Source organism: Penicillium malachiteum (assembly GCF_028827825.1).
Source record: "Penicillium malachiteum strain IBT 17515 chromosome Unknown utg000004l:1.0-4883003.0:1.0-4884900.0, whole genome shotgun sequence".
Taxonomy (NCBI): Eukaryota; Fungi; Ascomycota; class Eurotiomycetes; order Eurotiales; family Aspergillaceae; genus Penicillium; species Penicillium malachiteum.
Genome location: NW_026643097.1, coordinates 1,390,344 through 1,411,982, shown reverse-complemented (window position 1 = coordinate 1,411,982; position 21,639 = coordinate 1,390,344). Strand labels below are relative to the sequence as shown.

The 21,639-nt window shown below is 45.5% G+C and overlaps 6 protein-coding genes across 6 annotated transcripts; 3 read left to right on the top strand and 3 right to left on the bottom strand.

The window, feature by feature from the left end:
• Positions 1-1,911: 1,911 nt before the first annotated feature.
• Positions 1,912-3,111, bottom strand: N7483_008682 (40S ribosomal protein eS6; the record flags this gene model as incomplete). The annotated part of the gene is made up of 6 exons (XM_057092109.1): positions 1,912-2,008; positions 2,088-2,406; positions 2,486-2,584; positions 2,672-2,692; positions 2,788-2,860; positions 3,007-3,111. 6 exons carry the CDS (start codon positions 3,109-3,111, stop codon positions 1,912-1,914), a joined length of 714 nt encoding a protein of 237 aa, XP_056943283.1.
• Positions 3,112-4,949: 1,838 nt separating this feature from the next.
• Positions 4,950-6,391, top strand: N7483_008681 (uncharacterized protein; the record flags this gene model as incomplete). The annotated part of the gene is made up of 3 exons (XM_057092108.1): positions 4,950-5,195; positions 5,418-6,160; positions 6,292-6,391. Coding segments are annotated over 3 exons (1,089 nt in total), but the record flags the coding sequence as incomplete, so codon positions are not given.
• Positions 6,392-8,190: 1,799 nt separating this feature from the next.
• On the top strand, positions 8,191-10,466 carry N7483_008680 (putative HMG box transcriptional regulator; the record flags this gene model as incomplete). Its single annotated transcript, XM_057092107.1, has 3 exons — positions 8,191-8,635; positions 8,772-8,917; positions 8,979-10,466. 3 exons carry the CDS (start codon positions 8,191-8,193, stop codon positions 10,464-10,466), a joined length of 2,079 nt encoding a protein of 692 aa, XP_056943281.1.
• A 2,485-nt stretch (positions 10,467-12,951) lies between these two features.
• N7483_008679 (DEAD/DEAH box helicase) lies at positions 12,952-16,549 on the top strand (the record flags this gene model as incomplete). Its single annotated transcript, XM_057092106.1, has 2 exons — positions 12,952-13,726; positions 13,782-16,549. 2 exons carry the CDS (start codon positions 12,952-12,954, stop codon positions 16,547-16,549), a joined length of 3,543 nt encoding a protein of 1,180 aa, XP_056943280.1.
• An 875-nt stretch (positions 16,550-17,424) lies between these two features.
• Positions 17,425-19,284, bottom strand: N7483_008678 (uncharacterized protein; the record flags this gene model as incomplete). Its single annotated transcript, XM_057092105.1, has 1 exon — positions 17,425-19,284. The coding sequence occupies one exon, from the start codon at positions 19,282-19,284 to the stop codon at positions 17,425-17,427; it is 1,860 nt and encodes a 619-aa protein (XP_056943279.1).
• A 582-nt stretch (positions 19,285-19,866) lies between these two features.
• N7483_008677 (uncharacterized protein) lies at positions 19,867-20,808 on the bottom strand (the record flags this gene model as incomplete). The annotated part of the gene is made up of 2 exons (XM_057092104.1): positions 19,867-20,296; positions 20,369-20,808. 2 exons carry the CDS (start codon positions 20,806-20,808, stop codon positions 19,867-19,869), a joined length of 870 nt encoding a protein of 289 aa, XP_056943278.1.
• Between the last annotated feature and the right edge of the window lie 831 nt (positions 20,809-21,639).

The following is a 21,639-nucleotide window of genomic DNA, read 5'->3' as shown; positions in this document are numbered from 1 at the left end:
CGGCCTTTTATAGTGGATCTCTTGATTACCTCGCTATACTTCTTTGTGCAAATATTCCTTTCATCTAATGAATTTGTATTATTTCTGATGTTTTATGGTGGGGTTTACATTCAAATGTTGAGTGTGGGGTTGATACTACTTTCTATCAATACACATGTGCAGACTCAGCCACTCGCAGTAATAGATCTTCAATTTTCTTTTAGAAGCTCTTGGTCTTCCAAAGCTAGTACATCAAGTGTTCTATGATCGCTACTGCCAGTGAAATAAATTACGTCGATTCTCGATCAAAATCGTCAATGTAATTGAACTTCGCCCTGTCGTCACCTGGGACTATACAATAGCCTGACATACATTGCTTTGTCTTAAATTTTTAATCCATCTGAAGAATGACACCATAAATGATGGATCACATGTGCATAATTTGAAAGAATCACCGGATCAAGCATACCTATTTGATTTTAGTCTGAACCCGCCAAAGCAGTGGCACTTATGTTGAATATATTTACGTATGGAAATACCCACATTGATTAGTACAAGCTTGAGGAAACTGGTAATTAATTCCCCCAATAGCCTTCCAAGGTTGGAAGATACACCGCGACCAGGGCTCAAGATGATTATGTCTCTCACTAAATACTACAAGTAGTTGTATACCTAGTCATCTGGGTAATTGATTAACCCATATATACTACACAGGACGTATAGATGTGTACATGACTCGGACGAAAATGTGACACGGAATTTAAAGATTTGGCTTATGACTTGAGACCAATAACTAAGAGACCTGGCTACAAATTGATGATCATAGGTATATAAAGACATAGTATTCCAGCACCATTTGAACCTTGGAATAAGCATCAAGGCGGTCGTCTACTGGTACATAAATTGATTATATGGACCTGATACCGAGGGTAGAGATAGTGGTATTCGCCCTAAGTACAACCTTGGAAGTAAGTGCTGCGTACTCGTGGATGGCAGGTGATTTGTTCTAGGATATACTGGTATGGTGTTTTTAACTTGAACCTTTGAAGTAAAGAATATGTAGTCGTACATTGTTGGTGGTGCGGCTAGTGCCTAATTTTGATATACTCGAATTCAAATGTTTGATTTAAGGCTCCACTTTAGGGCTGTAAAAGGCACTTAAGTGCTGCCAGTACCATGAGCAACTTGAAGGGAGAAACATCGAGACACATTAAAATTTGAATTAAAGAGATATATCTACTTGAACAGTGCGACTTTCCTTCATTCGAACATTTGAAGCTTGAAACTCCTAGTCTGAATATGTCACTTGACTTTTAAAACACTTACCATTGAAATTGTGGTAGCCTGAGGCAGAGCAAACATTTGAAGTAGTATGGAGGGGCATTCGAAATATTATGCCAGTGCGCCATGGTGGGTACACTTTAATCTTCAAGGCTGGACTCTCAAGTCTGTAGCGCTAGAAATAGATTTAGCATAACGGACAGGTTTAAATTGGACACATGTCCACATGTACCATACTTCGAATGTTCAGCTTCCAGGTTTCAAGTACCATAAGATGAAATATCGAAGCAAAGGCAACCAGGATTGTTTACAAAGACCTTACACTACCAAGGACGTTGGAACAAAAAAACAATGAAATTTGCATGCACTCCATTCAAAAAAGGGTTGTCAAAAGATAGGTTCAGCACAGATGCATCTCCCCGCGACTCGAATCACCGTAGGCCGGGGAGGGTGATCAAACCATTCGCCTTGTACGCTAAAACCTGATCCCCCATACTTTTTTCATGATCCCTTTTTCTTATCAGACATATCCGCGCCCCCGGGAGTGATCTTCTTTTTTTTGTTGTAGAATCCCTCGATCATCCCAGAAACGTGAAGCTCACCCCAATTAAACCTCCCCGCAGAAATGATTCATAAAACTGTGGTGAAGATTTACTTGCGCATAGACGAAGCTCTCCGCTTGCGGAGCTCGTCACGCTTGGCCTTCTCCTCGTGGACACGGTTGGCCAGGAGCTTGGCGTAGTCGTTACTGTAGATGAATATGTTAGCTGGGAATTCCTTGTACAAGACACATATGGGAATATATTCCCGGTGCAGTGGAAACTTACGCAGCCTCGCGGGCAGCCTCAGAGCGGCGGCGCTTGATGGCAATGCGGTGACGCTTGCGCTGCAGACGCTGGGGAGTAACCAGACGCTGGATCTTGGGGGCCTTGGTGTAGTCCTTCTTGCCCTCCTTGGTGACGGTACGGCGGATGACGAACTTGCGGACATCGTCCTTCTTGTCAAGACCGAAGAAGCTGCGGATCTTGGTGGCACGCTTGGGACCCAGGCGCTTGGGGACGACGGTGTCGGTCAGGCCGGGGAGCTCGCCCTCACCCTGCTTAACAATGCTGAGAGCAAGGACGGACAGGTCCAGACCGGTGATGGCTGTAAAGGTATTGAGTTAGATTTGCCGGTTGATTCGAAATTTTTTTTTTCTGGAGGGGAACGAAGAGTCTTCACGTACCACCACGGATGGACTTGCGCTTGCGCTCACCAGTGCGGCGGGCACGGTAACAGCTGTGGCCGTCGGCGAGGAGCAGACGGGTACGGGTGGGGAGGAGAACTGTAAGATAGAGTAAGTATCGTTGCGAGGAGTTGTCGTGTTATTCCTGGTCGTGTTCAGGAAAAAGAATTTCGGTTCAAAACGTACCACCCTGCTTCATGGGGAAACCTATAAATCTAGTCAGCGACGTTGTTCATTCGATGGACGCCCTTCATATTCGTATTGTCCATATAATCTTCCCCCCCAGGAGCGAGTTGTCGTACCTTGCTTGTCGTTACCACCGGTGATCTTGAACAGGTAACCCTTGAACTCATCGCCGAGGGAGTCACCGAGGACCTAATCGAAAATAAAAAAACCCATCAGCCCATTCGTTCTTGTCATTGACATTTGCATGTATAAATATTGTGTTGTGGATTGGTGAAATTTTTCGTCGGGATTGTGTGTGTGGATGTATGCAATTTCAAGGATCGGGGATTGCTGACTTCGGTGCCCATGCGCTTCTCCATGAAAGGACGCAGCTTGCGCTCGTCTTCGACCTCGACGATCTTCTGCGACCCATTGGCCGGGTAGGAAATGTTGAGCTTCATCTTGACGGGGATTGCGCGGTCAAGACGGTAGCGCGGAGTTGTCGACAGGTAGGTTGAAGGGGTTCGGTCGTGTGGATTTTTGGAGTTCCAAAGGTTTGGTGTAGCGAGTGTGTGTGTGGCTTACTCATCTAACGCTAGCCTTTTGTGGAAGTGGATCAGTCATCGTCGCTAATATAGTCACGTGAGATATCACATCTCATTTAGGCCTTAGGCAGAAATAGACACCTGAGGATCTACACCGACACCTGAGCGGATTCCATGGATAAGCATCAGCGCTCAATCGGTCATGTCTCACTCATCCTTCGATTTGCAAATCCATTTCAAGTTATTATAGATTTCATTTTTGTATCTTAACGACCAGAATTATGAGAGTCTTCTTAGTCAAATTCTCCTCAATATGGCGGATTGACACATTTTCCTCACAGTAGCACTATGTAGTGAGTCGGCTTTGGCACTATGTATCTGGATGTCTTGTAGGTTCTAAGGTGTTCACGACAACTTAATTGTTGGCCTTACAAATACATTCAAGGGTCCAGCAAAAGCACCTAGCATCTCCGTACTAGTATCAAGGGTCTTTTTATCTAACCTTGGAAGCAAGATGTACCTAGCACAACACGTGGTTTAAGCATATTTCCAAGGTTGTAAGAGCACCTTGAACATGTGCAACTTCAGGCTAAACTGTCTACTTTATATCAACTTCCAATATCAACTTGAAGTTTTCGATCTAGAATTAAATTCCAACTTAAATCACCATTATTATGATATTTCAACTTCTGAAACATCCAAGTTAAGGCCAACTATGCACCGCCCCCAAACTGCGCACTTATATTGACCTCTCTCAGGGGCCAATTTTAGTCCCGGATCGCGCAATCCGGGAGTTGAATTCGATAGATCTTGCGGGCCTCGTCATCTCTGCTGCACCATCCCGGTGTTTGGGTTGACATTTGAACATTAAATCCTTGGAAATAAAGATATTGAAATCATTGAATATGTTTACACAAAATTAAAATAATCATGACCCTTGGAATTCCAGTTGATATACAATCTCAGTTCTCCACTCAAAAGCTCTCTTTCGTATGCGGCGGAAATGAGGCCCCTCAAGTGCTCAAGCCCGCAATCTAAGCTTTGGGCTGCAGTTGCCGCACGCGATACGTTTCCACGTTGAGTCTCCCCGCCCCGGCCGCGTGGCCCTCAAAAAGAAATCACATCAGATTCTGTTTCTTCAGTTAAAGAGATCTCATTCTTAACAAGTTTATACACAAGTTGTTGTTCGTACATCCACCCCATTCGCCCCGCTGAACTCCGGTGTCTCCCGGTGGAGAAAGGGAAAAAAAAGGAATTTGTCCGGCGCTTAGCCTACGAATCACTTCCACAGGGAATCTTATCTGTCCCCTTTTTTCTCTCTTGCAACCGCTCTCCAAGGGGCGAACATCGATAAATTCAAGTATTTCAGTCTATTGAAGTTTCTATTATCACATTCGTTTCGGTTTCGTTCCGCTAAAAAAAGCCAAGACTTGGTACTGAATTTGTGGCGATAAAACCCCCCCCGGTTCCGATCGCAACGGGCGGATCTGGATGATTCGGCGGCTGAGATAGTACGAGTCATTCACAGATCCTACACAGATCCAACACCGCACCCTATCTATACACTCTTTCCTCGATATTTCTTCGGTTTACCAATAACCCGGAATCTGCGACAAGTCGATACGAACGGATTCGTATAGAATATATTCTCTTCCGTCCCTGGGCAGGTCAGATCGATCTGTTCTGCCTGACCGGTTGAGCTAGCAAGCACATTATTGTGCGGGGATCTTTTTTTATATATATTATTTTTCGAGTCTACTACGATAATGCGCCTTTTTAATCGGTTTTACGCCCTTTGCGCCATTGCGGCGTGTACGATTCTTTACTCGGCGTGGTTTTTGACGTCTCACAATTATGGCGATATCGTTCCGCTTAGGTCGGGACAGTTTCAGACAGCGGAGCAGTTTGATCAGCGATTAGTGGTCTTTGGTGATTCATGGAGTGATAATGAGACAGAGGAGTCACAGGGGAAGGTCTGGACTGATTGGCTTTGCGATATGGTGAGAATTCCTTTTTTTTCTTGTCTTTCTTTTGATCTGCGTTTCCTCGATGAGTTGAGAATGTCTTGCGGTCTGTCTCTCGTCGAGAGACAGTAGCAAGTACGCTTGCTCCCGAGGTCCGTTTGGACTTGTCTCGGAGTCAAGCTTCTACCCGATGACTTCGTATTGAGTCTATTTGGTCTCGACCTCATGTGAACCCCTGCTAACAATGTCTTACTCTAGTTCTCGTGTCACCAGGAGAACCTCGCCGAAACCGCCAAGTCCGTACTCAGGGGCAAGTATGCAGGATCAGTTGTCGACAACGCAGAGCTGGATATGTTAGGCCGTTTGTCTCAGACAAGGCTCGGAGACTTCAAGACACAGCTTCAACACTGGCTTGATGCGGAGATGAAACTGGTTCAAGGCTTCTCCGAGGAGCAGATCAAGTCTCGACAGGAGCGGTCGATCTTCGTTGTCTCGTTCGGTGTCTGGGACATTTGGAGTTTGGTTTCAAAGGATTACAACGCTGCTCTTGCATCGATTGATCACCGGGTCGAGATCATTATGGATCAGTTGAACAAGCTCTCCGAGACCTTGGGCTATGATAAGCTCAAGATTATCCTGACTCAGTCTGTCGACGTGACTTTCTTGCCTGCTTTCTCATCTGCTTTCACGAGCCAGGGTGACGAGTACAAAAATGCGGTCAAGCTGATCTCGCACTGGAACAACAAGCTGCGGGAGACCGCGCAGTCATGGGAAAAGGGATCGATCTACCTGTTTGATACAAATGCCTTCCTATTGGATCGTATTCGGGACTGGCAGTACTATGCAGCGGGTATCAAGGCCGAAAGTGGATTGGGCACGAATGAGGATCCTGGATGGGAGAATGTCGCTGATGCCTGCGTCGAATCAGAGGGAGCGATTAAGGTCATGATGTCAAAGGATAAGCATCAGGCGTGTGAGAACCCGGACAAGTATCTGTTCTGGTAAGTTGTTTTCGGCTTTTTCAAACATGTTCCACTTTCTTCTTTCTTTCTCGGGAGTATCGGGGAGAAGGAAAGATAGGATCGACATTTTGACATGTCCATTCCCGCTGACCGAGTTTTCTCTTTTACAGGAACGAAATGAGTCTGGGTCCATCTGCGCACCGATTGATGGCGACGGAGATTTATCAAGGTATTGATGGAGTTTTGTTAAATGCTAAGGAGTCAACCTAGAAACATTTGAATGGACGGAATAGGAAGACGAGAAATGATTCCTCATTTGCTACAAGCAAACCCCACGGCGTTCTGCAGCTGCATCATTGGCATGTACATTAAAAAAATAGCCCTCTTTTATATATACTTTATGCATGGAATCAAGTTCAAATTAAGTCAAGTTTCACCACGGAACAGTATCTCGGTCCGAGTCATGAGAAAGAAGCATCTTTCCCGAAACATGATAGGAAGTTGAACATCTGGATCAATCTTCCCCGATATTCCGTACTAGGATCAGCTTTGCAGTCGGTACCCGATTGTCCATTCAAACAGCCCTGGAGCCTGGAGCCTGGAGCTAGGACATCTGGATTTCCTGACGCGGACAAGTCAGAATGGATATGTTCCAATTGATCTCAAGTTCTCAAGTGCCCCACTGGATCGGGGAGGTAGTAGCCGAGCAATAGCAGTTGAGAGTGGATCATGAAAAAGCCTCACTAGTAGAAGTAGGTAGTATTGTTCCCGATTGACAGTTCAAGTTACATACAAAGTACAGTGGAGAGTGATCGACGGGAATGAGATCATCTCCGCCTAAAGTGGAGTACGACATACAGTAGAATGACAGGTGTGATATGTGGAGGTGCGAGTACCCGAATATTTAGAACATAATTTAAATTTATTAAATAATTTGGAATATCATAATCTAGTGGCATATCTATAATAATTCTAATAATTTAGTATATGTTTGTCTGTTTGGGATTTCTTTGTTCGGGGAACTGAGAATGGAGCCGCGACCAATCCTCTTCTCCTCTAATGCACTTAGCGCTGGCCCCGCTGCGTGTCGCCGCATCCGGAATCCACAAAGACAAAGAAAACAATGATCTCGTTTGCTCTGGAGTTGGGTTACTTTGAATCTGTTCCTTGATAGTTGTATCATAGAGAGAGAGAAAGAAAAAAGGGGGGAAAAGAAACTGGTTATGTTCCTGGTTAACCGAAGTATAACCTTGGTTCAAGGGAGAATTAAACAATATGGATTTGACAGAATGACAGAATGACAGATCTCTTTCTTTTTTCTTTTCTTTTTTCTTTATGGATCTCAACATTTTGAACTCCAAATCTCGTACTTTTTTTCATCTCTCTTTTATTTTTTTTCCTTTTTTTTCCCTTTTTCTTTTTTTTTGTCCAGAACCTCTTTCCCCTTACTCGGTTGGCGCGGCCCGGATACCAACGATATCCATCGATTGGGATCTATTGTCAAAGGACAAGCCACATAGACAGGGATTCGGTCCCGATTGAACCTAAGACAACAAAGAAACCGCAAAAAATAGGTCGTGCGCCTTTGTCTTGAACCGTTCCTGTCCGGGTGATTTACGCCTATAGATCCTCTCTGCTCGTTGGGATCATTGGGGGGGAGAAACGTGTGTGTGCTGTTGATTTCCTCCCCCGTCTGGACGGGGGCTTTTTTTTATTGCGCCTCATAGAACGACATTTTCGTTCTTTTTTTTTCCCTCTTTTCTTTCTCATATTTTCTCTTTCAAAGACATTTTTTTTTCTCTCTTACCTCGTCTATTCCAGTTCTCTCACACTGAGAAAGCCTTGGCTTGGTCTTTTTTTCTCTATTGACATAACCCTTTCTTTCTGCCTTGATTTATTCTCTTTCATTCATATTTGTCTTTGCTCATTCAGCCAAAAGATTGACTTTTTCTCTTTCTTTCTTTGAGCTGACTGCGAGACGTCTTGTCTTGTCTTTTTCTTTCTTTCTTTTGTGTTCGAGTGTATGTGGTGGCGGCCATTGCCCCCTTCCCTCGACAATTCATAGATAAATGTCTTGGGACCGAGTGCTTCCCGCCCCGCCTGGTCTGCACTATGATTCTCTTCAAGTCAGACCTGGAGATTTATTTGACCACAAGATCATGAACGACCCCAAATCTCATGCTCCTTTAGCTTACCGCCCGGACTCGCTCAAGTATGATGTCCGGGCTGTGGCTATGCCTCAAGCCCACCAACAGATGCAACAGATGACGTACCAAGGAAGACCTATGTCAAGAAATGATCAGCAAGATTTGATATCCCATTCTGTTCAGGGTAGTCCTCATCTTGATCCACACCTCAGTGTCAACCCAGTGATGAGACAGGGTTCGATCGTTTCGAAGGATCTTTCACGATCGTCTTCTTCTTCAGGAAGTGCGAGTCCAGCTCGTTCTGTCAAGGAAAGAGATACGTTCTGTCTCTGTCAGCCGGATCCAAAGGTTCCTCGGCCTCGCAATGGTGAGTCTATAATTTCCACACCAGTGAATGAGCATGGTGCTTTTTCTTTGTCTTGAACAAATCATCGTTTTGTGTTCTCGATAGACCAGGTGAAATTAGAAAAATGATGAGCTATCATGCTAATTTTCTTTTGTAGCTTTTATACTGTATCGCCAACATTACCAGGCGACTGTTGTTGCTCACAATCCGGGTATGGCTAATCCGGATATCTCCAAAATCATTGGCGTGCAATGGAGAAACCTCTCAGAAGAGGAAAAAGCCAAATGGAAGGCCCTGGCAGAGGTAAGCAGAAAACCATTCAAATATTTCAGAGGAAGATTGAAACTAACAAAATTTGTAACAGGAGGAGAAGATCCGTCATAATCAACAATATCCGGGCTATCGCTACCAACCACGAAGAAGTGGTAGAGATGGCAACCCCCGTGGCCCAGGAACAGGCCTCACCAACAACCCATCTGGTGGAACTCACTGCACTCGATGTGGTGGTCGTTTCATGCACCCACCTTCTCCAATGACTCCATTCGTACCAGCTGGAACGACCGAGTATCGTCCATCCGGTCTCTCACCACCGATGACACACAAACCCACTATGACCGCTAAGAATGCATACTCTGAGTCTAAGATGGTCAATATCGAAGCACTAGACTCACGCTCCAGATCAAGACACGCCGATGAAATGGGCGGACGGACACCCGAAATGAAACGTCGCCGTGTTTCTCAAACAAGTCTCAAGACACCAGGTGTAATGACCCACCGAGACCGAACTCCCGAGTCTCTATACCAACAACCCCAATATAATCATCGCACGGATATGCAGCAGCAGCGAAATGTGCTTCCAATGCTCCATCCTCAGCGTCAGTATGGTAACATGCCGGCTCAATCACACCCTGATCCAAGTTTGAAGCTGCCACCTCTTCAAACCGGTACTCCCGTTATGACACCAGTCACACCACACTTCTCAATAGAACCCAGTGTGGAAACCACTGTCATGACAATACCATTCCTCAACAAAATCAAAGTCCTCGCCAAAATATCTCCACCCTTAGTTCCCTCATTCAGGGAATCAACTCCCCAAATCCGGGGTCCTGTCATCGCAGTTGACGGCCATGACCCAGAACTCGTCCATATCGCCGTCGAGTACCTCAACCGCCTCCTTCAAAAAGAATCAAAATACCACGTCCAAGTGTTTCCAGGACCGGATATTAAAGCTCAGCGTGAAGCTACCCCAGAAGGAGGGCAGATGGGCGATGCAACAGTCGATTACCTTGACACGATTTCCGCATGGCACCGAATCTCCGACGAGGTAATCACCTTCGTCAAGTCCATCTCCACAGCCGGATCCGTTGACTCAAGGTATACACCCGAGGAAGAACAAAACTTAAGCCTCTCACCAAAATCATTGGTTCCCAAGACAGCCACGATGCAAATCCACTCACCCGCCCAATCAAGTGAGAATGGATCCGATGCTAGCGCCGTCTCACCTAGCGTGATTAGTAACAGCACAATCCCAGTTGCTATTGTACCACGCTACCAACTCACAACGGCTGATGCATTTGCCTGCTCTATTCCTATTAATGATTCGTATGCACCGCTGGATCACTGGAAGTGGATGGCATCTCTTTGGCGTGCTTGCGTCGGTCCTGATATTACCGTGTATATTCGGGAATGTTCGCGGGAGGAATTGGAGCGCGCAGGTGGTAATGCTGTTGAGGTGAGATTGAATGATGTGAGGACTATTGTTCTAAGGAAGGTTTCTGGGACTGGTCAGGAGTTAGAAGAGAAGGCGTTAAGACGCGTTGGGTTTGAGATTGAGGATTTCTTGACGCAGTGAGATGAATACGTCATTCTTTTCGAATATCTTGATCTCATAGAATGTAATGAAAATATACTGGATGGTCAATAACATGAAATTGCTATGGTTGTAGAAGTGAATTTGTAGAACCTTGGAAGTAGAAGTGGAGAGTCAGCGGGACTCCTTGATGATAGTCGAATATTGTACGGAGGTCGGTCCGGAAAGTTCTCGCCAGAAATTATAATTTCTTTTTCTCACACTAGGCTATATACAGTAAATATTGAAATATATCGCGTAATCAAGATGTATATAAAACGGAAATATATAGTACTGAAATATAATAACAGCTTGAAACAGTAAATATTCACATATCTTCCCATATATCGCTGTCGCTGTCGCTGTCGCTGTCGCTGTCGTTGCCGCTGCCGCTGTTATAGGCGTTATCACCTAACCCGCTAGGGGCTACTTCACCTAATTTATCACGCCCCTCACCGTATTCGTTGCCCCCTTCTAGTCTAATGACTTGCTGTATATGCCATGGTATACGTTCAATCCAAGCTTGAATTTGCGCCTGTGGTAGATCACGCCACGCAGCCTCCCATACTTTAATCCCTTCTTTACGCGATTTAGGTGCTCCTTTTCGCGTAGTGTATCTCTTCATCCAAGGCCATGCAGGTTCAATCATATTTAGATCAGGCGAATTTCCAGGCCAGATCATTCGTTGGACCCCCATTATATCAAATATTCGCTGTTGGTAGTGATGTGAATGGGCTGGTGCTTTATCCTCTTGAACTATTGTTTTCGTTCGAATTCGAGCACATTCTTGGGCGAATGGAAGTAGTTTTGGGGCTAAAATCACGGTGTTGTATCGGTACCAATCGATTCCACCTTTCGAATTGCGTGCAAGCTTTCCATTCTTCTGAGTCCATCTCCACTGAGGTTGTCTTCCAGGCTTATTGCGTAGCCCTAATCGCTGTATACCTGAATTAAGCTCCCATTCTGCACGCATAATAGGCTCTAATTCAGTATTCCATTCGGCGATTTGGTGTTCTGCTTCACGCTTTTGGGCTGTAGTTTCAGGTACCCAACAATGACAGGGGCCCTTCTGATCATAAGAAAAAGCACCCCAAAACATGAACTCAGAGGCCCCCTTCCAACGTTCTCGAATACAGCTTCGGACGAACCGCTCACTAGAAGTACGCCATACACGATATCCACCCCGACGGTGTAATAAAACAACCGCAGTTTCATCAGTCCAAATCACATTCTTCCAGTCTTCTATAGTCCAATGGGCGTGTTTTAAACACCATTCAAGACGTTGTTTTTTCTGCTCAGCGGCAAGCCCAGGCTTACGTGTAGGCTTTGTTTTTCGTAGGCCAATTTTTCGTAGTACATGCCAAACTGTTGTTTTTGATATATTAATCCCTAATTATAGAAGAAATATTAGAGGAAATAACATATCAAGTAACATATGAGATAACATATCAAATAACACACCAAGTAACACATCAAATATTATACTAAATAACATATTAAATAACACACTAAATAAAATATCAAATCTTAGAATAACTAACCTGATTCACTGCGTAGCTCTGCAGCTAGCTGTTCACATGTTTTCTCACGCCCATAGCGGTCTACACGGATTTTCGCCCCAAGTGTGGTTTTAAGCTCATCTGTTTGCTTAGATGGACGCCCAGAACGTGCTTTATCAGCTAACATTTCATCTGATATATTGAATGGTCGCTGATTCGGCTGAAAACCTCGTTCGAGTGCACGGTTCCATATGTCTCCTATAGTACGCCGTGGAATATTCATAAATTCACTGATCTCCTTAGGGGCATGTCCTTGGGCCCTTAGGTATACAATGACAGCACGTTGCGCAATATTGGTCTTCATTGTAGCTGTATAGGTGGGACAAAAGTGTAGCTGTGTAGGTGGGATAAAAGTGTGAAGGGGTGTACGGACTGTAGGCGGGGTAAAAGATAAAGATCTACGTGTCCACGGGTGTTATAAGCAATATTTAGCCTAGTACGTAACACGGCAATACATCCAATATACAGCAGGCTATACACCTGACATACAGGGCCGGTAATATATCAAGAAAAAGAAATTATAATTTCTGGCGAGAACTTTCCGGACCGACCTCCGTAGAGCTATGATTGGTTATGTGGGCACTACATCTCCATTCTGTGGATAATGCCCCGCGATTTTCTCTCTCTTTTGTTCATCTCATTCAAGTTGATTCAACCTTTGATTGCCAAGATAAAGACCATTTTTATCTCAGTTCTCACCAAGACTGATGTAAATACTGAGTAGTAATGGTCGGGCCACCTCAACTACCGGTCGCGTCTTATTCGTAGATCACATTGGCGGTGAGAGTTCTGCCATCTACCATATCAATCATTCTCAGCTTACAAGCTTAAATGATCTCATCAACTATTCAGCATGGAATGGGAGCCCGGGGAGAGCACCTTTGATGTGGCATGGAATATGAAAGAAGCAGGCGAAGTCATGAGAGAGAATGGCGCGCATTCATTCTCTTCGAATACCCCCCCAGCCCATCCCGGCCCCGGAGATTCCTGATATCTCCGATGAAGTTTTGCCAAGTCATGATATTCCAAACGAAGAAATCAGCATAGCTGCTGTCCCAACTGGCGATGAACTCGAAGAAGACCCGAGCATATGGCTTCCAGTCGGCGTGTTTGATAAACATCTCATTTCAGAAGGATACTTGAAGACAGAAACCACACTTCTCTCAGCAAACAACTGGATTCGAACCCACACCAAGGAAACCAGTTCCAATGTCCGGATCTACATCAAAACTTCGATGACAGATAGACGCAACTCACAGCGTTCTATCACTAAGCTGCGCAATGCTCTGAAAACTATCATGTCTAGACTGGACTCTTCACCCGAAGCGTGGGCTGGTACCCGCACAGCTGTCAGAAAAGAGCTTAATGTGGCCAATGGCGCCGAGGACGAGTCGCTGTGGTACATTTTCAACACATTGAAAGATCCGGATCCAGACCCTGAAACTATGGAAGATATCTGGTCGAGGGACGCCATGGATGAATTGTTATCCGGTGATGATTTATCATACTATGGGTTGAAAACTCGGCTGTATCCGTATCAGTGTCGATCTGCTGCTATGATGATTCAACGGGAGTGTCAGCCGGCTCGAATGCTCGATCCAAGGTTGCAGGCCTGGCAGACACCTACGGGTGTTGAGTACTATTACGATAAGGAGGATGGCTGCATTACTCGGGATAAGGTGATGTATTCGGAGGCCTGTGGAGGTAATATTTACTCTTTAATAGAAAGAAAAACCATACAAGTTCTGACCTTATTTAGGTATTCTGGCGGAAACTATGGGCTGTGGGAAAACACTTATCACCCTTGCTGTTATCTGGGCCACTCATGGACATTTCCCGAAAATTCCAATTGAGTATCTGTCTTCACCAGACAGACCAAATCCTATTCCAGTCAGAGAAAAGGTCGGATCGCTTATGGATATGGCTGCTGCTGCTGTGGGACGTCATTCTCAACCATGGAAGCATTTCTTTTCCGAGAAGAAGAGACATGGAAAATTTTACGAACGATGCATTAGGGCTTGTGAACTAAATTCTGGTTCTTATGAGATTCCTCAGCATCAAACTAGATACCAGGGTCGACACAGTGTGTCGTTTCCACGACCACCGCCGAAGCATATTCGCTTGTGTTCAGGAACACTAATTATCGTGCCGAATAACCTGGTTGACCACTGGCAACGGGAAATCGCTAATCATACCGAAGGCCTCAAAGTTCTGATTCTTAGGCGAGGAGCTGATAAAACCCCGTCAGCTGAGCAACTGTTTGACCTTGACATTGTTCTATTCTCCAAAACTCGGTTCGAGCGTGAAGCCGGCGAGCCCGTTCACAATCGTCGCGAGAAACCTGTCCTGGTTAAATCGTCTCTCACGGAGCTTCACTGGTTAAGAGTCGTTGTCGACGAAGGACACAATGTTGGGAGTAATGGGAATATGATCCATCTGCTGAAACAGCTTCACGTTGAGCGCCGCTGGGTAATTTCCGGTACGCCGTCTACTGGACTCTACGGCGTTGAAGTTAGTCTCGCATCACAAGAGGCAGCTACAAGCGACACTGAGACATCAGAGCAAATGACTGCAGCAGTGTTGAAGGGTCGGAAAAAGACCGGAAATGCGGCGGAGAATGAGTTGAAAGACCTTGATCGGATGAGGCGCATTGTGATAGACTTTCTGGACTTGAAACCATGGTCCAACTCCCGAGGAGATGACCCTGCTGATTGGACAAAGTATATCAAGCCATATGGCGAGGATGGCAAGCGGCGCAAGACACCAGCGATCCGTGCGACCCTTCAAGGACTAGTGGTGCGACACAGATTAGATGTGATCAACAAAGAGATCACTCTTCCGAAGTTGTACAACAAGGTTGTGTATCTCAAGCCCACATTCTACGATCGGTTATCTATCAACTTGTTTCTGTTTAGTCTTGCCGTTAACGCGATCACATCTGAACGCGAAGGCACAGATTACATGTTTCATTCGAGCAACAGAAAACATCTTAACCAAACTATCAACAACTTGCGACAGGCTGGATTTTGGTGGGTTGGCTCGGATGTCAAAGTGGAAGATACGGTTGACTCTGCCCTGAAATATCTCGAGAAGAATCGCGAGAAGATGGCCAGCGCGGACGTGGAACAGCTGAATAAGGGAATTGCCATTGCCCAAAAAGCCTCGGAATCAGGAACTTGGCAGGAGTTCAAGCAGCTGCATGAGCTGGGTGTCTTTGTCCTGAATTTCCCCGAAGCCTACAGATCCCATTGGGGGATCGATCCGCAGAGCACAGATAATAATCCACTACTCGTCGGGATCACACAGGCCTGTCGCGCTCAGCAATACGTCACTGAAAACCTTCGTCTGACTGACCCTACCCAGGGATTTGCTGGACGTGGTATCAAAGTACGATCGGAGCTTGTGAAGCGGGATCAAAGTCAGACAAAGGGGGCTTCAGAGTCAGCAAATACTCCAGTGACCCCAGGCCAATTGAATCACAGCCCCAAACCATCAAATATCAAGTCACCCAAGAAGACATTCGAACAGAAAATTTTCCGTACCCTCCCCGATGACTCCCCTCTTAAAAACACCCAATTAATCGCCACAGCATCTGCCAAACTCACTTACTTGCTAGACCAAGTGTTTGAACTCCACACTTCAGAGAAGATCATCATTTTCTACGACAACAACAACTCCGCCTACTGGATCGCCGAGGGTCTCGAGCTATTAGGCGTAGAATTTCGCATTTACGCCAGTACTCTGAAACCCGAGCTTCGCACCGAATATCTCAAGCTCTTCCGCGAGGCGGATGAAGTCCGCGTTTTGCTTATGGATCTCCGACAAGCCTCGCACGGTCTTCACATAGCGCAAGCCTCTCGAGTATTCATATTAAATCCAATCTGGCAACCCAACGTCGAAAGCCAAGCTATTAAACGTGCACACCGAATTGGCCAGACAAGACCCGTGTACGTGGAAACACTCGTTCTCGAGGATACGCTTGAAGACCGGATGTTACGTCGACGGAAAGAGATGTCCGAGGCAGAGATGCAGCAAGCCGAGAAGAGTTTGTTAGATGATACCGCTATGAGCGATATAATCCAAAATGAAGCTTTCCTTGAAATGACGGATGAGCGTGAATCGGGCGCTGCATACCTCCGACATCCGACGGGATTCTTTGATCGACATCGCTTGCCTATTCCTGATGATGAGGTTGAACCGAGAACGACTGGGAATAGAAATGGGAAGCGCACTCGCCCGATTCCATTTCCTATTCTTGAATCGGATGCCGATTCAGATGGGAGTCCTGCTGCCCGAGCTAGCATCAAGACTAGATTTGATCATCCTGAATCTCCTACTCCGAAGAAACCGCGTATCGGATTTGCAGCTAGTGTGCAGGTATTCGGGAATGAAACCGATGAGTCTGATTCTGGGGACCGTATGCGTTCATCGGAGGATGGAACTCCGTCATCTCGATCGCCTACTTCTCCACTTGCTGAGGATGGGGGCAAGCGGAGTGAGAAGCGGGTTTCTATTTTTGGACCTTGATCATTCTATGCTTCCTTTCTTGGATTTTCTGCTTGTTTCTTTTTACTTCAAGTTGACTTAGCAAGGCGTTGTTGGGTGCTGTTTGTACATATTTTTTTTAAGTCAATGGCATAATACCCTCCAGTTGGCTATATGTCGACGTACCTAACTCTTGGAAGGCACCACGCGGAGTGTGGGCTACTAGTACCACTTTCACTACTTGCAACCTTCCAAGGTTAGGTAGAGTAATACTAAAACCATTTGGAATGATTGATTATTTAGAACGTGAATTTTATAATTTTCTTTTCTGATATCTAAATACAATGATTATACTAAAAAGTAGAGAGTTAACTGGTTAAAACCATTTAAGGAACTATATCTCCCTTATATTTCAGTAAAAAAGGTCCCCAGGTAACCTCTCTACCCGGCTATAGTCTAGCGGTCCAATGACCCGTTTGGGGGACATTGATACGAAAATTAGGTATGCAGAGCCTGATTTTGGTGGGAGAGATGATCCCTGCGGGCGGGAGGGAATCAGCTTCGGCTGGAATAATGATTTTTTGGGGGGGATTTTTTTCCTTTTTACCCATGATACTTCTAGCCTTTCCCTTTCTATTCCATCTTTCAGATCCTCAAAATAAAAATAATTGAGCGAGCTAGAAGGGATTATGTCTTGAGGATGGATGTATCAAGTGAGAGATGTTGAGGCTATTCACACATTTCTGATTTTCAAGGTCCTGGGTTCGATCCCTGGTCCTGCTGGATTTCTTTCTTTCTTTTTTCTTGTAATGTCACTAGTACCTGCCCTTGAGGTGCCCAAATAATATGTACATAAAATTTTCAAAGCTTGAAGTCTCCTTCATTGGTTAACCACTGTAAGAATCTATTCTAAGTGATCACGACATATCAGGATCAGGGTTGTTTCCCCAGTTCCGCGTTTTGATACCCTGAACAGATCCCTCACTGCCAGTAGGCTCCAGTGCTAAAACTGTGATGCTATTCCCGCTCCCACGCAGATAAACACCAGGGAGATACAAAGTCTGCTGAGGACCAACTGTCCAGTATCGACCCAAATTGACCCCATTTACCCAGACAACGCCCTTTGTCCACCCTGGCAGTTCAAGGAATGTATCACCCACTTCGTCAACATTGAACGTGCCAGTATAGAATATCGGACTCGATTCTGCTGATGGGTTGCTAGTAGCTCCAGCTGAAGAGGATGCCGTCGGAGGGGACGTCAACGGAAGGGGGTATAAATCCCAGTTCAGAAGCACTGTTCCAGAAACAGTGACATTACCCACAATGCCCTTTCGCTGATCAGCAATTTCCGATCCAAAATTCACACGTCCCATATTCTCAATCAACAAGTCGAGCACATCACCCTTTTTGAGTGTCAAGTCCACTGTGTTGGGGACTTCGTACGAGTTATCGATCACTCCGACGCGCTTTCCGTTAACATACACAAGAACTCGATCGCGCGGTGCATCTCCTGTCTTGAGTGTACCGCTTGTGGCGCCCGTTACGACGTGTCGGTAAAGGATAAACCCATAAGACTGTCCCACAAGCTCCATGTTGACAGGTATAGTCTTCTGAATGGGCTCAGGCAGCGCATCGAACATATTCACCGAGGGAGTCAGCGTTATCGGCGAGATCTCAATTAATGGATTCTCCGCAACCAGATCAGGGATATTATCCATGCCGATGTGTGCGCCAATGGTCTCTCGCACAGCATTATAAATATCATTCGTGCGCCCACTTTCATCAAGCGGCGCACCATAATCATAACTCGTCGTTATAGGTTCCAGCGCATTCCCCCAATCTGCACCATTCTGGAATCCCCAGTTCGTCCCACCATGAAACATATAGATACTGAACGAAGCGTTTTGACTCAAGATCCAGGCCAGATCAGATGTCGCAGTGTTGATAGCAGATTCATCTCCCTCATCTGTCTCAAACGTGTTGTTGCTAGCCCACTGATCTAGCCAGGTAATGTAGTACTCCCCATCAAGCTGCGGGCCAAGACTACTTGGATCAGTCACGTACTCGTCCCGTGCAGCGAAACCAGTTTGTGGACTTCCATCTGTCTCTGCCAGTGCTCCAGCAATCTGACCTCCTTCAAGCGCAGACTGCGTGCCGCCGTCATTGGTGTACAACGGGATCCCATATGCGTCCCTCATCATATCACGCAGCGAAGCAATGTACTCATGGTTATCGCCATAAGAACCATACTCATTCTCAATCTGAGCCATAAGGATCGGTCCTCCATTTGTAACCATTAAATCCTTGAGCTCTTCACCGAGATGATCAATATAGAATTTCGCGGCAGACAGGAACGCCGTGTTATTCGTTCTGACTACCATGCCAGGTATGGTACTCAACCAAGCTGGGAATCCTCCCCACTCATGTTCACCACAGATATATGGTCCTGAACGCAGAACGATATTCAGACCAACCTCTTGGGCTGTTTTGAAATACCGTGCGATGTCGTTGTTACCGTCTGTATTCCACTCGCCTGGCTTCAGTACCAGTTGGTCCCAGTATACATAGGAGAAAATGGTGTTCAGACCCATTGAACGGGCTTTGGAGAGTCGATCACTCCATAGCTCGTGTGGTATGCGCTGGGGATCCATTTGTCCGCCGATGATTTGGTAGGGCTTGCCATGGAGGAGGAATGTGTCGTTATTCCATGTAAATGGATCAATAGCCTGAGCTGCAGAGAGTAAGCTCAGAGCTGTGAGAAGGTATTTGAACATCATTTTGAGGTTTCCGATGCCAGTTTCCCAGCAGATTGAAAGCCTGGATGCTAGTATTATGGCGGGTGTGATACACCTTATATCTTCTCTGATTGATCCATGGATATCTCTGCTACTGTATGTGGCTCGGACCCTCACTCAGAGTCAATTGCAACAGAAGATGTAGATCTTTGATATAGTGTGTTTTACTTGTAGATTCTTGCATTGTGGTTGGTTCGGATGAGCTTGAACCTGATTACTTTGATTTAACCCCGCACGCGGGTGCGAGACAACGGTGCAATGTTACTGTGACATGATCAACTGATGCGGGGATGAGTTTGGATTTAGCCTAACTCGGAGACAAATGATATGAGCTATGCATCTATAGTGGTATTAGGGACATTTATTGAAGGTTTTGTACATATGGTCGACGGATATTAATTACCCGAAGTTGATCCGAGTCTATGGTAGCAATGCATGGTAACTTGAATCTACTTCAATGTTATAGGGCGACTACATAGGTAGAGTTGTAGATAAAGAAATTATTAGATATCTCAAGCTCGAAGCTCCCTAATAGGTATCGTCCCTCAACTTCTTATCAGATAGTTAATTATTCCTAGGAGCAAAAAAGCCCAAAGCAACATCCTGCGTGATACTCTGAGCCACCATCTGATCAGCCCGACCTTGTGCAATAATCATATCTGCATCTATCATGCCAAATCCAGAGCCTACATCCCCAATAGTAGCCACAATAAGCTGTCTTGCATCATCAAGGGCACTGATGTATCTCGCGGTCAGACTGCCAGTTCTGCGCGTACTCTCCTCCAGTGCACCTGTACACACTTGAAGACACTGAGCTAGTGCCTTGTTTTGGTCATCCAGAACTTCAATCAGCTCTCTCTTTGGGAGTGTTACCTCGGAAAGTGCTTGTGTAGTGATTTCAAGTCCTTGGATCTTTTCAGAGATGTTGCTCATAGTCTCAGTTATGGTGGTTTGTAGTTGATGAACGGATTCTGAGTTATAATCCGAGTACTTGCTAAAAGTTTGTAAGTTCATCATATTACGACTTCGATGTTAAGTTTTTGAGGCTTTTGGAGCAAGATCTTACAGAGTCACCATGCCTAAAACAATACTCAACGTCGACTTGTAGCTCTCAATCCGATATTTGAATGCCAGGATAGCCTTATCTTGGAACTTCAACCTGAGTCTATCATCAAGGCGGGTATGTGTCGAGCTAGAATGACTAGTGATTTGAGAAATTTTCTGAAAGAGCTCGTTGCATACTTTCTCACATCCTTTGATCGCTGGCTGAGCATCTTTGAGACTGTTCTTGACACCGTCCGATAATTCGTCATCTGATGTTCCCTCGATGGCGCTTTTTAGAGACGCAAGTATATGACTATTTGCAGTAACATCTTCATTGAGGTCTTTGAGATATTTTGGCGCATTCAAAACACCATCTATCAATTCGTACAAAGTTTTCGAACTTTGATATGCTAGCGTCACGATGCCGATGATACTGGCGGTTAAACCTACAGCTTCTGCCATACTTTTGGAAGTCAGCGTTGCATCAACTTGATCCCTATCGGAACTTCTCACCTCAAACAAAATTGGATTCAATAATGGAGCAGAAAAATATGATTATCTCCCATTACTTATATGCCTGCAGGATGAGAGTTTATTGGAGAGCACCGTGACCCCGCTCAGCCTCACTCGCCGCAGCTAATAACAAGGCAGAATAATCACTGGCGCAAACATGTATATACGCTAACCAGTTTAGTTCCTTGATCAACTCTGTTAATAGATTTCAGATCCCGGAGATAATAGCAGGTGGTCAGCAAAACTCACTGCCACTTTGGGGGCTGCCCGGGTGATAAGTCGAAGGCGCTAAGATTCAGCTGAGATTATTCCATCTTCTTGATACCTATCCAGCATACCTTTCACAAATCTCGCTCTAATAATATTCAGTGCCTTGCACATGCACCGTTTTCGATAGAAATCGAATTCCAGTAGGTGATTAACATGCGCGATATCGGCCCGTATGGAGCAGCCTCTGCCAAATATCGCTTCGCCTGACCAGCCAATATGGTCGAACTTCCTGGGCGCCAACCCGATACAGAGCCCTTTCAATAGCACCAGGAATGCATTTATCGCTTCGGGAAGTTCCCGTCAACTTAACGTTGGCAACATAACCACCACATTCACTGGCGGGATTGAAAAGGTTGAGGCTCATTATCATGGTAAGATTATTCATGGGTGTTCTTCACCCAACCATCGATTACATGGGTTAAAATATCCAATCTAATAATACAAATATCAAGGCGACCCCGAAGCTATTGCCAAGGCTGCTATGGCCTACTTTTAGCCACCGCGATCGCA